The 15,075-nt window shown below is 39.8% G+C and overlaps 1 protein-coding gene across 10 annotated transcripts in view; it reads right to left on the bottom strand.

The window, feature by feature from the left end:
• Positions 1–15,075, bottom strand: part of NTNG1 (netrin G1) — a 148,130-nt gene that overhangs the window by 81,453 nt on the left and 51,602 nt on the right. For all 10 annotated transcript variants that reach the window (XM_050306686.1, XM_050306695.1, XM_050306690.1 and 7 more), the window contains exon 3: positions 1,191–1,831. In XM_050306686.1, coding sequence (XP_050162643.1) covers positions 1,191–1,831 — 641 coding nt within the window. The remainder of the gene's footprint in view (positions 1–1,190; positions 1,832–15,075) is intronic.

Below are 15,075 nucleotides of genomic sequence, written 5' to 3'. Positions count from 1 at the left end.
TCTTTAAACAGCAACATTTGTCTTATACTTTCTAACGTTAAATTAGTGATTCCTCATGTATGGGTATGTATTTGGTGTGGACACAGAAGACTGTAACTACATACTAAATGTATGGTCCTAGGAAATGTATTTTGATGATTTTGATTTTCACCACAGGAATAATAAAAATATAGTCACCAGTGTTTTATATAATAACAGTAGCTATTTTTTTTCACTCAGTTCTGTGTCTACGAAAAGAGTCCCTGGCATTCCAAGATGCTTTAGCTTTTCCATTTGCTTTGATACTTAGTTTCTCTTAAAAAAAAAGAAAGAAGATTTTTAAAATGGAAAACTTCAACTCTCTACAGAAGAAACAGAGGAGAAAGATAAGGTATATTAGAGAGGTGAGTGAATTGCTAATAGAGATGATCCCATTTATTTCTTTGGAACAAACTGGCATCCAAGACATACGTAAAAGGATCACCCTCCTGCTTGAGGGCATCAGTCAATTGCTAGTTTGAGCTGAGAAGACAAATTCCCAATAGGAATGTCATCACAGAGTTATTATTTTTGGGACTATAGCACCTGATACTGGCCACCACTTGCCCTAGAGGGAACTCTTTGTCTTCATCCAGCTGAATAATCATCTTTGTTATATTCAAATCAGTCTCTCTAAAACACTGTTGTTTTTTTCCATTTTAAATGAGCTTCACTGCATTTCAGAGCTAATTAAAGTACAAGGAATGGACTCTACTCTCTGCTGCCCTCCTTGTTCATAGCTGGACCTAGTGGGAAGGGTTCATGCAAAGGCTGCTGTATCAATCACAGCTTACACTAAAGGCTTGGAAAAGTCAAATGATAAAACAGAATTTCTGGTTTTAGTTAACTGCTATCAGAGCAGGATCCAACTACACAAAAGAAGAAAGTGCTCCAATGCCAGGGTGAATTCCTCAGCCAACATATGAAACAATGCTATCCTGCTTGTGAGAACTAGGGCTCAAGATCCAAGGCTAGTGCCCACGAACACTTGGGACTTTGTCCTGTGCGAGTCAAAAACTTTTAATATGACCAGAAAGGGCCTTCAGCTGAGCCCGATTTCCAATGAACATATCTTCACAGAAAATGTCATCATGTTTAGGGAAATAAACAGTTTTGAATAACTTCTAAAATCAAACACACATGCCTGTTTCTGAAGTTATATATTCACTTACCTTCCATATACCCTTATGTCAGAAATTGCATAAAAGTAGCGTGCCAGGTGTTGCTCATCTACATATATTTCACCCGTTGCTGGCCTAAGCAGTCTTATCCTCAGATCCGTGATGGTAAAGAAATCTCTTAACTTCTTGGTTGTGTCAAGCTGGCCATAAAGAGAAGCCATGTTATGAAGCCGAGGTCCAGCAAAAAAAGCAAATCTATCTTTAATTTCAAAGTGGATTATTTTACTATTTGTCATGTACCCAGTAGAGTATTCCTCTGTGCAAATGATTTCTAGGACTGTCTGCTGTGATAAATCCCTCACAGATTTTGGATCCATGTGAAAAGCATCTAAGCAGTCCGTGGCATAGTATTGGTAGGGCTGCCATGTTCGTCCATAGTCGAGTGATTTCTCCAGGATCATTTGGTCTGGACGGCCAGATTCAAAAGTGATAACTATGTTATCTGTGAGCTCAATGGTTTTGTTCCAGGAGAGCGTAATATTAACATGAAGAGGCTTTGGATAATCCTTCCAAGTTGTGGACTGCCAAAATGTGGAGGGGTGTCTTCCTTCAAGATCAAACATCAGTTCTGGAGGATGAGCCAGTTCTTGGGTACTCGCATCACATTCATTATTGCACATGTAGGGATTCCCCTGAAAAAGAGCAAAACAGTGTTACAAGAGGCACAGTACAGGGGACTGTGACACAGGAAGATGTTTCTTGACTGAGAACTGCTGCTTTTTCTCCCGGAGTTAAACCAAGAAAGAAGAAAACAAATGCTTTCAAGTAATACCTCTATGTTAATGAGATTTATCCTGGCCGGTTTACTTGTTAAAGTAAATGTACAAACACAACATATAGAGCATCCTTGCTTCTGTAATATTAACATTTTTCTTAGTATATGTTAAAAAAAGAAAAAGCCTTATTTACCCTGAATGGCTCAGACCAGGGGTTGAGTCACAAAAGACTGAGAATAGTATGCAAGTCTCTAATAGTTCAGTAACACCAACTCTTCTTAGAAAGTGCAGCAGCCAAAGAGGATTCCTTTTCAAAGTAAGTATGTTCCTCAGAGGTCCACCCACAAAAGAAGTAATTTTTAGGGCAAGTGTTTTCTGGTTAGCAGTGCAGCCTGTATGTACTCAGTATGAAACAGTATTCGTACACCTTCAAGTCTCCTTTCACCCAGATGTGGAATTTATCATGCTTAACTGTGCTCCCAGCTCAACATCACCTTGCCTTAAAACGTTTTATACTTGCCACCAAAAGCCAGTAGAAAAACAGTGCTCTGCCTGCTCTGGGGCTTGACTCAGATATCTGCCATCTTACTACAGGGTACTGAAGTACTTCAGGAAACACTTTTCATGAGGCACCAGCTTCAATTTATCAGAACAAGATAATCCAGCACTTGATTAGGTGGGAGATGTCAGCAGCTTCAGCTGGAACATTGCCAAGGTGGCTGTAGCTCTGAACTGAGGGTTGAGTTAAAAACAGCAACAAAAAAAGCTTGCCAATAGAGCACAGCTTTTATTGCTGCTTGTCCTCTGTAGCAAGGTGAAAGTGAATTATTCTCTTTCCGGCCTTTTGATGCATTAACTTGCACACTACAATCTTCCGCTTCTTCACAAAGGCTATTTTGTCTGCAGATTGGGGATATCTTGTAGCAGTTGCCAAGATATCAGACCCCGTGGGCTGCACTGAATCACGTACGCCTAATTTCACCTTTCAGCAGTACATTAGTATTTTGCTACTTGTTCATTCTGCGTTTGTTCCAGAGAGTAACTGCTGCTCTATATCCCTCCCTGTGCCTGACATACAGCTGGTGGAGGAAGCCATGCCTCTATTCACTGATGGTCAGCACTGCTGGGGAAAAACATGCACATGCCTGTACCTAGCAGAGCTCAATGAGGTTACAAGTGTCGCTATTACTGTCATTAATCAGAGTTCCCTGCACCTACCCTGAAAACAGAAAAAGCCCCAGTATGATGATCAACCTTTTCTTTTCTTATAATTACAGTTAGGCTTCTCTCCATCTCAAAGCCTCAGGGCAATGAAGCAATTCAATGCCATCCACTGTGGGAAATGGGTTTCAAACATCAGTTTCCACCTTGGCCACTGCTCTGCTCCTTGACATACTCCCACAGAACACAAGCAAAAGAACTTCTGCACTCACTTTGCCCTCCCCACTGGCAAATTCCTCTTACCTGGGCTGGAAAATAGTATTTTCTTTCTCTCTCTCTTTCATGTTAATACAGATGAATGCTAACACTGACAACAATTTACTGGGACTAGAAGTTAGGAAAGAAAACTACAAGACAGGAAAAAGGGTTATTTGAAAAACAGCATGCTGCTGACAGCTTCAAAGCATGCAGCTGTAACTGGAAATACTCTGAAAAATATTGTCTATAATAAGTCCCCGTTACAGCTCTGATTTCAAGCTCATGGTTGCTATTTCTATGCCTTCCTTTTGAATAAAACAGTGAAAATTAAAACTAAGTTTCAAGAAGAATAGAGAAAACACAGAATATTTTAATATTTAAGCTCCATTTAATATATCAGATACAAATGCCACAATTTGCTAAGTTACACAGGCCTTTTCTTTTCCTCAGAGAAAACAAAGATATTGTGAAATCTGTAAGGTTCCAGAGCCTTTGGCTATATGTAAATATCAGTTTTACAGAAAATGCTGAGAGCTGCATAAATCACACCTGTCTGAGGTTTCCTAGAAAAATCTGCTCTCTTTTGTACCCAGTGCCACAAAGCTGCCTGTGTACCTATAACCTACATGCTTCTGCCCTTGCTCTTGTAAAAGCAACTTCACTGGGAGGTCATGGGTATCGAAACCCAGCAAACAAATGCTCCTGTGCAGCCAGACAGGTGCATTAAGCACTGCTGAGGGATGGCTTTGTTTTCCTGTTCCACAAACAACCACTGAGTCTGTTGTGATTTTTCGTGTTAAAAGCTAAAGCTGTGCTGATCCACTAGTCCCTGGATGCTGGAGGAGTCATGTTTTACGACTTCCAGCGGGTAACCCAGATTGTATGGGATGTTGTCTTTCTTTCTGTATATTAGTTGATTTATTCTGCTCCCTTTGCCTTTTATCTTCTGCTTTTTAGCAAAAGTTGAGGTGCCAACAGAATCAGAGAATAACTGGGCAAGGGACCTCTAAAAAAAACACAAGGTAGTGTGAATGAAGTAAGATGATGAGAGCTGGTGACAAGATACCTAAAAGAATGGCACAGTGAATGCATAACCTCCCAAATAAACGGAATTATTGTTTTAATTTTATGGTACACAGTTCTATTTTAAGAGATGTATGATTTGATGACACCAAAATAATCTGTGTGGAGTTCAAATACTCTAAAGAGAAAATTAGGAGAAAAATAGCTAAGCTGATACAAGCTGATAAAATAAATGTCCTGAATTCTAACACTGGGATGAGGAGAGAAATTATGAGCTTAGGTAAGTTCCCCTTTGTCTACTGACATGGCAATTGCTGACGTAATTTTGAAACATTTAACATAATTATTGCTTCAAAGGCTTGGAGTCAAGTTCCCATTTTTTCTACCAGCCACTTGGCTTTAAACTGCTTCTAATTAATTTTAAATGTAATTTGCATGGTAAGTCATACTAACACTACCAAAACAGTGTAAAAGGGTATTACTCTGCGTGAACATCCCTTAGTACACGTTATTATGAAAACAATTAATTTAAATGTGATTAGTTACATATTTTAATGTCTTGATCTCTATAATAATCCTCTTTAAGACTTCTATCTTGGTAAAATGAATACAACAAAATACAAAATTTTCCCTGATTTGTGAAAACTTAGCTCAGTCTGTGCTGGGGACATCTAAAGGACCAGAGCATTAGCAACTGCAGTTTTGTGACTAGCAGGCAGCCATAAATAAATCTTCATTTAAGCCTTCCAAGGAGCAGCTCTTCTGTAGGATAAGGTGGAAAATATTTGTAACTTTTTAAATTGATATTTAGGCCATTAGGAGAGTTCTAAATAATTAAACACTGATAAATACTTCTAAACGCTTTACTGCCAATTAGAATAAAAGGTAGCTGAGTCTTTCCCAACACTATGACCATCTAAAAGAAACCCACTATTTTCCTGTACAGTAATTGGAGATTGATTTTAATAGCTCCTTGCAGGCAGGCAAATAAGGTTACTATTTATTTTGGTGTTGGCTGCTCATGGAATTAAAAATATTACCAAAACTACTGACATAGTCTAAAAGCTTTGGCTTTAGGAACAGGTACCTGTTTTGCAGGCACAGCAAAGGCATATATATGGCTGTACCACATGATTTGATCACGTTCAGCCCTGGCTGGAAAAAGCAGAGTTACCCGAGAAGCTGCTGAGTAGGGCTGACCGGTCCCAGTAGGGTTTCCCCTCAATTATCTGGATTTAGCTTGTTTTAGCAGAGTAATGTCTGTTTGTGCCAGTTTGAACTTCCACAGTGGTGTCTGAGGTGCTCTGCAATTGTCCCTGCCTGGGACAGGGTGCTGGGGCTGGCCTTGCTCCCACTGGGCAGCACTGTCTTACCAAGTGCCTCCTGAGGAACAGCTCAGTGATGGATGGGACAGTGACTCTAGAGTGAGGATTTTGGTTAAAAACAGAGGTCTAGCGGTAGTATGACCTTTGAATGTCAGCAGGGGAGCCAGTAGCAGTGCTGAAGCTGCCGTTCAAGGGTTAAAGTTTGAGTGCTGCTGCTCAGGTGCAGCCTCTGGCCTCTCACCAGTACAGCTCCTCAGTGACACCCACACAGGCTTATGGTTTGATTGAAGATGTTGCTTCTTTCAATCTGTTCCCTGTCCACACTAACACCTCATGGACTTTTTCACTCAGGAACAAAGACAGAGGGGCTTAACCCTTCTGTAGCATGAATATTGGAAGCTGTATCACAGATTACATGCTGTAATAGACACCTGGCTAAATCCCTACAGAGGATTATAACCTGCATTTTCAAACTGGGGAAGGCTGCTGAGGTCAAGCAGGCCAAGATTTTAAGAAGAAGCAAAATACATTTTCAAGAAGTGAATCACAGCAACTGATTTTTATACCGCTGCCTCAAGGTAATTAGCTCAGATGCACAAGACAAGAAATAAATAAAGCCTGACTCACGTTTGGAGAGAGGCTATGTGGTAAATTATTGCATTCAAATCACGCTTTTGGAAATAATAGAGTATTTCTGTTTTCAAGAGATCATACAATTAGTTCACTTGCTGCCAAGCTGTACATTGTCAATGACTAATTAGACAGTAATAACTAATAGCAGCAATTGCCCTAATGCTTACATTTCGCATGTGGTTTCTAACTAGGAATTACTTGTTTACCATGAAAGAACCAGATTATGGAACCATTAATTGTGGGATATTACTCATTAGGTGTTGTCCTACTAAGGGCAAGCAGTGTGGTGGAGGATTGGCAAGGCACAGGATTTGCTGCATGATAATTGATGTTATCAAACTCACTACATCCATTAGCTGGTTTGAGAGCATCGCGGTCAGTGTCTGCAGAATTATTGTTGTGATGAAGACAGGAATGGCTGTAGACAAGAACATTTTACCATCAATAGCCTTTTATCACTGCAGTGACAGCATTTTAAGTTAAAGTGATTTAAGTTAAGAAAGAAAAAGTGCTAAAATTTCAGTGGAAGATTTCAAGCTCTTTCACAGAGCTCCCAAGTGAGAAGCATCTGGATGGCCAGACAAGCACTTTGAACTCTGAGCTGCAGGCTGAACAATATACATTTTTCAAAATGAGCAAAAAAGAAAATAAAAGCATATTTAAATCAATAACTTCTGAGGAGACTTAAAAAGATTAAACCAGGGAGGATGTGAATGGCCAAAAATAGATAATAATGCTTAACAACTTCGTGGAGTTTTAAGCTTGAAAGTACATTGCAGATTATGGCCCTGATCCTGCAACAAACTCGGTGCAAGAAGGCCCATAAAATTCAGATTTTAAAAAGATATCTAAGCCTCTAAAGATCTGGCACTTTGCCTCGTGGACCACAAACCTAGCTAATTAATCTTCATGACAACACCTCCATGAGGTATGGAATTCTATCCCAAATTTACATATAGATGCAGAATTAGAGAGAAATGCTTTTGCGTGATGAGCTCCGTAATCCCTGATTATATTGTACCGTTTCTTCCAAAGCCTTTTGGTAGATCATGTGAAGGTATTCTTGGCACTCAGAGTAGTTCTCAGATTATTGCCTCTCTTCAATACTGTGAATTGAAAATGTATCATAGGAAAACATTTTAATATTTGCAGCACAAATTTGGTGCTGCAAAGGCATTTAATTCCTAGCAGAACATTCTCTCCTTTTAGATACTTTAGTTACTTTCTGGAAGTGCTTTTCAATGTACTTTATGAGGGAAATGGAGTTGTGTTTCTTCTGAAATATCTCTACCCACTTTTGGGGGGTGAAAATTCTATTTATACCTAGTGGGTAGCTTTATGCTTCTCAGACTATCTTTGACTTGGCAGCCTTGCTGATGTTATTTTGACCCCTTCATCATTCTGGCATAACCTTAAGGCAGACCCACTGGCACTGATCCAAGTGTGGTTTTGTTATTTCAGGTGCTCAGTATTGGTGTTTTCCTCCTGTATCAGCAGGTATCTGGCAACATAATCACCTTCCTATTTATAACTTATGCAGTGTCATGATGTGTAACACTGGGACCCCATTGTGCTGAGCTCTGGCAAATGTTCCAAGAAAATCTGAGTTTCTTTTACACGGGATGCACATCTGGATTTGAGAAGCTGACATCCCGAGGTATGTAGCATCCCCTTCTCCCAGCGCACTGGCACTCATCCTGGGTAAACCAGCCCATCCATGAGAGCAGTCCTTGGACAAGGCAGCAGAGGATATCAATCTCCAGCACCGTGCTCAGCTCACATCAGTACATTTTCATCTGACCCACTTTTCCAGCCATCCTGCTGCCCTTCGGGAGCTCCGGCGTGGAAGTCATGCAGGAGATACAGGGGTGTCCTCAACTGAGAATAGCTTATACAGTCAGTAACAACCACCTTGGGTGCCTCTACCTTAGATTTTGTGTTCTGATACAGCTCTCATCTTGCTCACTTTCTGATTATTTTGGACTATGCATGAGTTAGAATGGGTAGAAAGGGGTAGAAAGAGTAGAAAGAAGGAGATTTCTCACTGCAGTTGAAAGGTGTCATCTCTGAGCAAGGAAAAGCCAGCACAAAGGAACTTGGTCCATTATCATGAAAAGATGGTATCAGTGATCACAGAGATTGTGGAGGGAATTAAATCACCTTGGTGACAACAGGAGGAATCAACATTCTGGAAACACTAAAATTAAATACATTTCTTTTTATTTATTTTAATTAATTTATTTGCAGTTATAAATGATTGTGTTCAGATTTTTTAGTCCAAAAAAGAAAACTGTGGATAGCAAAACATCTGAGAAACTATGGAAGACCCCGGCAGACCTTAATAAGTCTGACCAGTCCCACCTGTGCAGCAGGGGTTGACATCAGTGATCAGCCTCAGCTGGGCCCCAGGCCAGGCCCTATTTAAGCTCAGGCTGAGGTCCCCACTGGTCCTTTCTCTTAGGTGGGTTATGGGGCTGTGCTGCAGTTCTGCCTCCTGGTCTTCCTGGTGGGGTTCCCTCTGTGACCCTGCTTGTTGTACCTTGGGCTGCTGCTGCCTCTGATGTCCCCTGACCCCATGTGGGATGGCACCTGATGGTGAGGGCACAGCTGGTGCTGGGGTGGGTATTCCACATCTGCCCTTGCACAGGTTGACTCTGCTCCTGCTGCTCCTTGGCTCCCTGCTCAGGGACATGATTGACCACTGCGGGCAGGGCTTGGCTGGTGCTCCCTCTCAGTGGGCAAGTGGCAGGAGGGTCTCTGCTGCTACACGACACAATTGAGTGAGTAAATGTAACTAGTTCTGTGTTTCTACTGCCTACAGGCAAAGTGAAAAAATGTGCTTTGCCACAGTGCTGGAGGCAGGTTGTTTGTGATGGCTGTGGCTTCTGCAAAAGGTTGTTCATAGCTTTGCATCTGGTTCCCAAGAAAGCTCCATCTTCTGCTCCTGTGGCTCCCACTCCTGTGGTAAGGGTCTTATCGTCTTCCTGGTGGACAGCTCTGGAGTGGTAACGTGGAGGCTTGTGAAAAGTATTGATGCCACAAGTCCTGGTCACTGAGTACCTTCAGGTAGAGGCCATGAATTTCAACCTGAATTTTGTGTAAGTCAAATGAAGCGAGCAGAACAGATGTGGTGTTTAACTGATGAGCTACAACAGTGTTCAGTGCAATCCTGTCCTGTGCTAATTTCAGTGAATGCATCTTACTTGGACAGCTCTTTATGCAGAGCATTCATCACAGCCCTAAAAAAGTCATGCACGTACCAACTCTCATGTGAGGTTAGAAATGAGCAGTACAGAAACACAAAAATACTGAAGTTAATGAAAAATACAAGTTGTTGTAATTACTTGAATAAAAACTACATGGCTCTGGATCTCTCCATTAAAGGACAGCTATGATTTTTGTGTATTGTTTAAATGGAATGCCAATGAAAACTTTTTCACTGAGCCATTACTGATGAGTTATATCTTATTATGGTAAGATGTTGGATATAACATGATGGATTTATACTGCAGTTTAAATAATCTTCTGTCCTTAATATCTCTGAGCTAAACTTCCCCATCATCAAATTGCCATTTAAATAGCTTAATGATAATGCTGAATGCATTATTTACCTTTTGAGAAAGATGTACAAAGCCCCTTATTCTTTTTTCTCTTAGCTATGGTATTTTTCAATCCACAAACTTTCTAAAATGCTATGTAGGCCATTAACATGGCTTTAATAACTATCTGACTGTCCACCAAAGCAGACTGTTATAGCTTTTTAATAGCATACAGCTATTCTACTGTGTTCAAATACTTAGAGCAGAACTGCTGCATCTGATTAAACTTCAAAAGTATTTTACATAGGTACATGCAAAAATGTAAAGTGCAAAACAACAAACTATTTCTAAACAAGCAAAGTTTTTTTTGTCTATTCCGACATATTTAAATATGGTGTAGTAAGAAAAGTCCACACTACTACAGGCAGTTACTGTAAAGCAAATTAAATGAAGAATTTTGGTTTTTTAAATAATGTCCACTTAACCTCTTTATTACTGGTTTCTGTGCAGGTTCAAACTAGGTAGTAGAAGTCTGAAATGCTAGTGTCTCTCCAGGATTATGTAAAAACACCTTCAGCATTTATATATGAAGTTCACAATAACTCAAGGTACATGTTAGGCTGATGGAACAATGATAGGTAATATGTATATGTATGTATAATTACTGTTTAATAATTTGGGAATTTTCAGGTTCAGTGAAGCTCAAATGATGGTTACAAAGCAGTATCATACAGTTTCAAATGGGTGGTGTGGAAGGTAAGGGTGGGTGTAAGGCTGCATGTATACACAGGGGGACAGAGGGTCCCCAGCCTCACAGCTGCTCACTTGCTCCCCTCCTCACAGCACAGCAAAACAGACCAAGGGCTTCCAGTCATTCAAGGTAATTTTACACTAAATTAAAATGAGGCTACTCTCTAAAATGGCACAAATTTAACTCTTCTGGGTTTGAAGGGGGGCCTTGAAAAAATTGGAGAACAATTTAAGAAACATCATTGTGCTACTTTTCTGGTCCAGCAGCTTCCAGTGTACCTCTTTCCTTCAGTGTTGTACCTTTGCTGTGGGCTCAGCCCCTGCCTCAAGCGAGCATCAGCCTGAAATCCAGCAACGTGCTGCTTGCTCAGCCCTCTCCCCTGCACTCCTGCTGGGGAGCTGATGGTTTCTGAGCTGGCAGCTTCTCTCTAAGGACAAATTTCCTGCAAACTTGGGGGAATCCCACCTTTGTGCCTAGCAATTATGGTGAGCTGGATGTGTCTGGAAAGCAAGCACTTTTCTCCCCAGTCTTAAGATTTTCACTGAATCAAGTCTCTGATCTGATGTACTGCTTGGCCAGATGAGTGCTGATACTGCCAGAAGGGATGCAACAGCTGGGAAGGAAGCGAAGCAGTGCAGATAGATTGACTGACTTAAGGGCAACATGAAAATGCACCTAAATAGTGAACAAAGAGTGAAATTAGCCTGTGCTGTCATACTCATGATTATCTGTTAAAATGTCATTTATATATAAAAATAGCTACTTGTTATTTTATAACGTGTTATTTATGTGGTAAAAGAATACTCAGGGTGTGTGCATGTGTATTGGGCTTAGGCTCAGCCATTTCTGTCCCAACAAAAATGAATTTCAATACATATGTCCCCCCAAGGCATCATTACAATTTTATTTTTACAAAGAGTAGTAAGATTTAGGACAACAGATTCAGATTATTTCCTTTACAGTAGATGTAAACATAGCACCTGCAGATGCTACCCAGGTCTATGCTGCGGGTACTGCCGTTGCAAGCTCTACAATCTAAATTCAGGTATGAGGAATTCTGGTTTTTCTACTGGCAGTATTTTTTTCCCCTCTGTATGTGCATATACATGCAAGCATGCTTTATATTTTTAATTTGCTTTATTTGATAATTTTTTTCTTACCTAAAAGTGAAACTGTAGAATATGCTACACTGAGAAGTACAGCAGAGTGTGATAGAAGATATGTCATGTTATGTCCTTGTGATTGTAGGTTTTAAGTTTTACTCAGAATACTGGTAGTTTGTATTAATGAAGATTGAGATAGCCAAATGCACTGTAAATCCGTGCACATATCAAGATATTCTGATTGACAAACACTTTACACAAGACTATTTTCACACACTGAAACAGACAACTCCTGTATGAGGAAATTAAAAGGCAAACTAACTAAACCAAACCCCAAACCTTAACTAGCTTTGTAAAGATAGAGTCCTTGTTTAAGTATTTTCACCCTCAGAAACAAGATCTTACCATTTATTTCCCACTTATAATTTCCACCAACCATCTTTTAAGATGCTATTTGCTTGCCTAAATGTGCAGCTACACGGTCATTCTGCAGAACCTCTGGGATATCGACTATGAATTATGGCCAGACAAGGAGCACAAGTATACCAAATCCTCCATGGTATTCATTAATGTTGCCTGTGACAAACCACTGTCAGCTTTAATAGTTTTCCTGGGGTAATTCCTGCATCCTCTGTGGGAGACTTTTAAGATTGCTGAAGAGGATTTCTAAGTAGCTCCAAAGTTAAATAACTTTTGCCAAATGTAATGCAATCATAGAAAAAAAAAATCTTTGATTTAATTTTATTTCTTCCTAAAGGAAGTAATCTTCTTAGAACAGATGGTCTAATCAAATACCTATGCAGCCTAGACTAAGTAATGGGTATATTGATGAGAGCATTACCAAAATGCAAGTTAATGTTTCACTAACCATCCCAAGGAAACACTGAGAGCCATTCAATAAACAGTTAATTTCCCAAAGCTGAACAACCTTTTACTTTGTTATTATTGAAATTAGACAGCTTTGCTAAGCCAAGGCAGGTTGTCTTCCCCAACTCTGACAGTACTTTATTTTGCATGCTGTCACACCAGTTTCAATAAGCCACCCATGAAATAGGATGTAGTGTACAAGCTATGAATAAGGGTAGCAAAATAGCGTCATATAAACCTGTAAAAAAAATTTCAATCCATGTTAATTTAATGTTTTGCATATTAGTTTTTAGCTCTGAATCTCCAAATGACTTACGAGCAGGTGTGTTCAGCTGCCCACAAAGTTACAGCTGAGAGAGATCAGACAGAGAAGTGAAGTAATTAGTGCTCAGGCAAGGGGTGGCTAAGCCAGACTTTTCCTTTGCCCCACAGGCCTTTTTTTTCCAAGAGATTTTTTTTTTTTTAATCTTTCTATTAATTCTATGGCTAATGCCACGGAGAAAAGAGCCAGACAACAAATAAAAGGGACCAAAGAGACAGAAGAAATTCTTTTCCTGTTGGGGATGTCTCAGCTGTGCTTTTGGGACTGTCTGCATCTGTAGGCACTGCTCATCCTACTCCAGAGTGTTATTGATTCTGTGCTCATGGATCTCATGCAAAATTGTATTTCTACAGTAACTGTAATATTATTTCTGACTCCTAATGTCAGTATTATTTTTGACAATTTCTGATCTGCTCCTATGTGACCAATATGTCTACTGCCGTTTTTAATAAGTTTTAGAGCCAATGGATTAACACTGAATGTCAAACACCACAACTAGAATTGCTGATGTTATGCAGGAACACTGCTCTAAATATATATATTAAAAAGTCTTTCTTATTATTGCTACAGAATCTGCATTCATTTCTGTTGTATTTGATTATTTTTGTTACAGAATTCCCAGGCTCAGAGGAGTCTTGTGCGTATGTGAACCACTTAAAGGAAGAATGAAAAGGAACATAAACAATAATGACAATTGTAAGTGAAATCCAATTCCACCTCATTTCTCTTAAAAGGTGGGCTATATTGTTTTCCCTTCATTTGTGTTTGTCAGGATGATAAAATACATATTTTTAATGAATCACAGTGTATACCAACATAACGGGGAATTGTTACAGAAACAAATTTAAATGTTGAATTTCATTATACAGTGAAGAGATGTCTTGTAAATTTTCACAATGAATTGTGTGATGTCTCTCCACATTCAAATTATAGCACATAGTGCTTTGAAAGAGAATGAAGACACTCATCAAATCCACATTAGGATACTGCTCCAGTATAAGTAATTCAATGAAAAAAGCCCCATACAGTATCACTTGAGGACGGGTTGCAAACTTTGTGATAAACTGGTAATTTGTTCAGTTCTGTGCTGGAGATTGTCATGTAATTTCCTTTATTACATATGTCCATAATAAAAAATTACTGTATAGCTCTGAAAGACATACAATCACTTTCTAAAATAATTAATACTAAGACTGTTATCTGCAAATTACACTTCAGGCGTGGTATGTGGTTGCACTGTCTCCTAACAACCTGTCATTTTTCAAACTTATTTCAGCATACTGAAATATGGAGAAGCTCAACTGGCTGGATAGCAGGGCTGCTAAAAGGGAAAGGAAAGCAGCTGCTCTGTCCCATGCAGAGAGCAGGGCAGTAATGTCTGCATGGATCCCTGCTGCTGCCTCAGATGGGAGATTCAGAGCAATGGGAATTGGGGATAAACCAGTCCCCAACAATATTTCATGACCTCAGGTACTGTCCCAAATGACACAGAGAACCTCCCAAGTCTGAATGCGAATATTTTACCCGAAATAAAGCAAGAGCATCTCCAAGTGCATGAAAGGCTTATGATAGGGTATGTAATACTTTCAATTAACCCATCAGATGTGTAGCATGCAAGCAACTCCCTTGAACTGAGGCAAACTTGCTTCCTGAGTTGATTGTGAAGTAATTCAAATCTGGAGATGAAGAAGCTTCTTTTCCTATAGAGCTGTGGCAAGGCTGCTGCAAGGTGAGGTTTCTCTTTGAACCCCTGCATGCCTGCACTGTAACCAGGAGTTGTCATCAGCACATGAATTGGGCCAACTCGGGCCACCTCGTTAGTAAGACCAGGGCAGCCTGGGCCATGTGGTGGTGCTTGGCATTTCAATGCTGTTTGCCTATGTGGAGGTTCTGATGCTAATTCTTTTTGCATGTTATTAACCCTCTACAGAAATTAAATCTGAGTGTGTATGCCAGGATGAGAAAACTGTAACTCATCAACATTGTACAATGAACACATCCTTAAAAAGTATTTAACTTTTAGTAAGCATTAGGTGGAGAAGTTGCTCACAAGAAGAGACTGAATGTAATTTTTCTATAGTGGTAAAAATAGAATTTGTACAATTGCCTGCTGGGATGCCTGAAGGTAAAGTTTAAGGACAGGGATTCCTTTTATCCTAATACACTTCAATCCATTAC

This window comes from Myiozetetes cayanensis, unplaced genomic scaffold (assembly GCF_022539395.1).
Source record: "Myiozetetes cayanensis isolate MyiCay16 unplaced genomic scaffold, myiCay2020 scf12, whole genome shotgun sequence".
In the NCBI taxonomy this organism is placed as follows: Eukaryota; Metazoa; Chordata; class Aves; order Passeriformes; family Tyrannidae; genus Myiozetetes; species Myiozetetes cayanensis.
The sequence above is the reverse complement of the archived record's forward strand: the minus strand, read 5'-3'. Positions and strand labels throughout refer to the sequence as shown.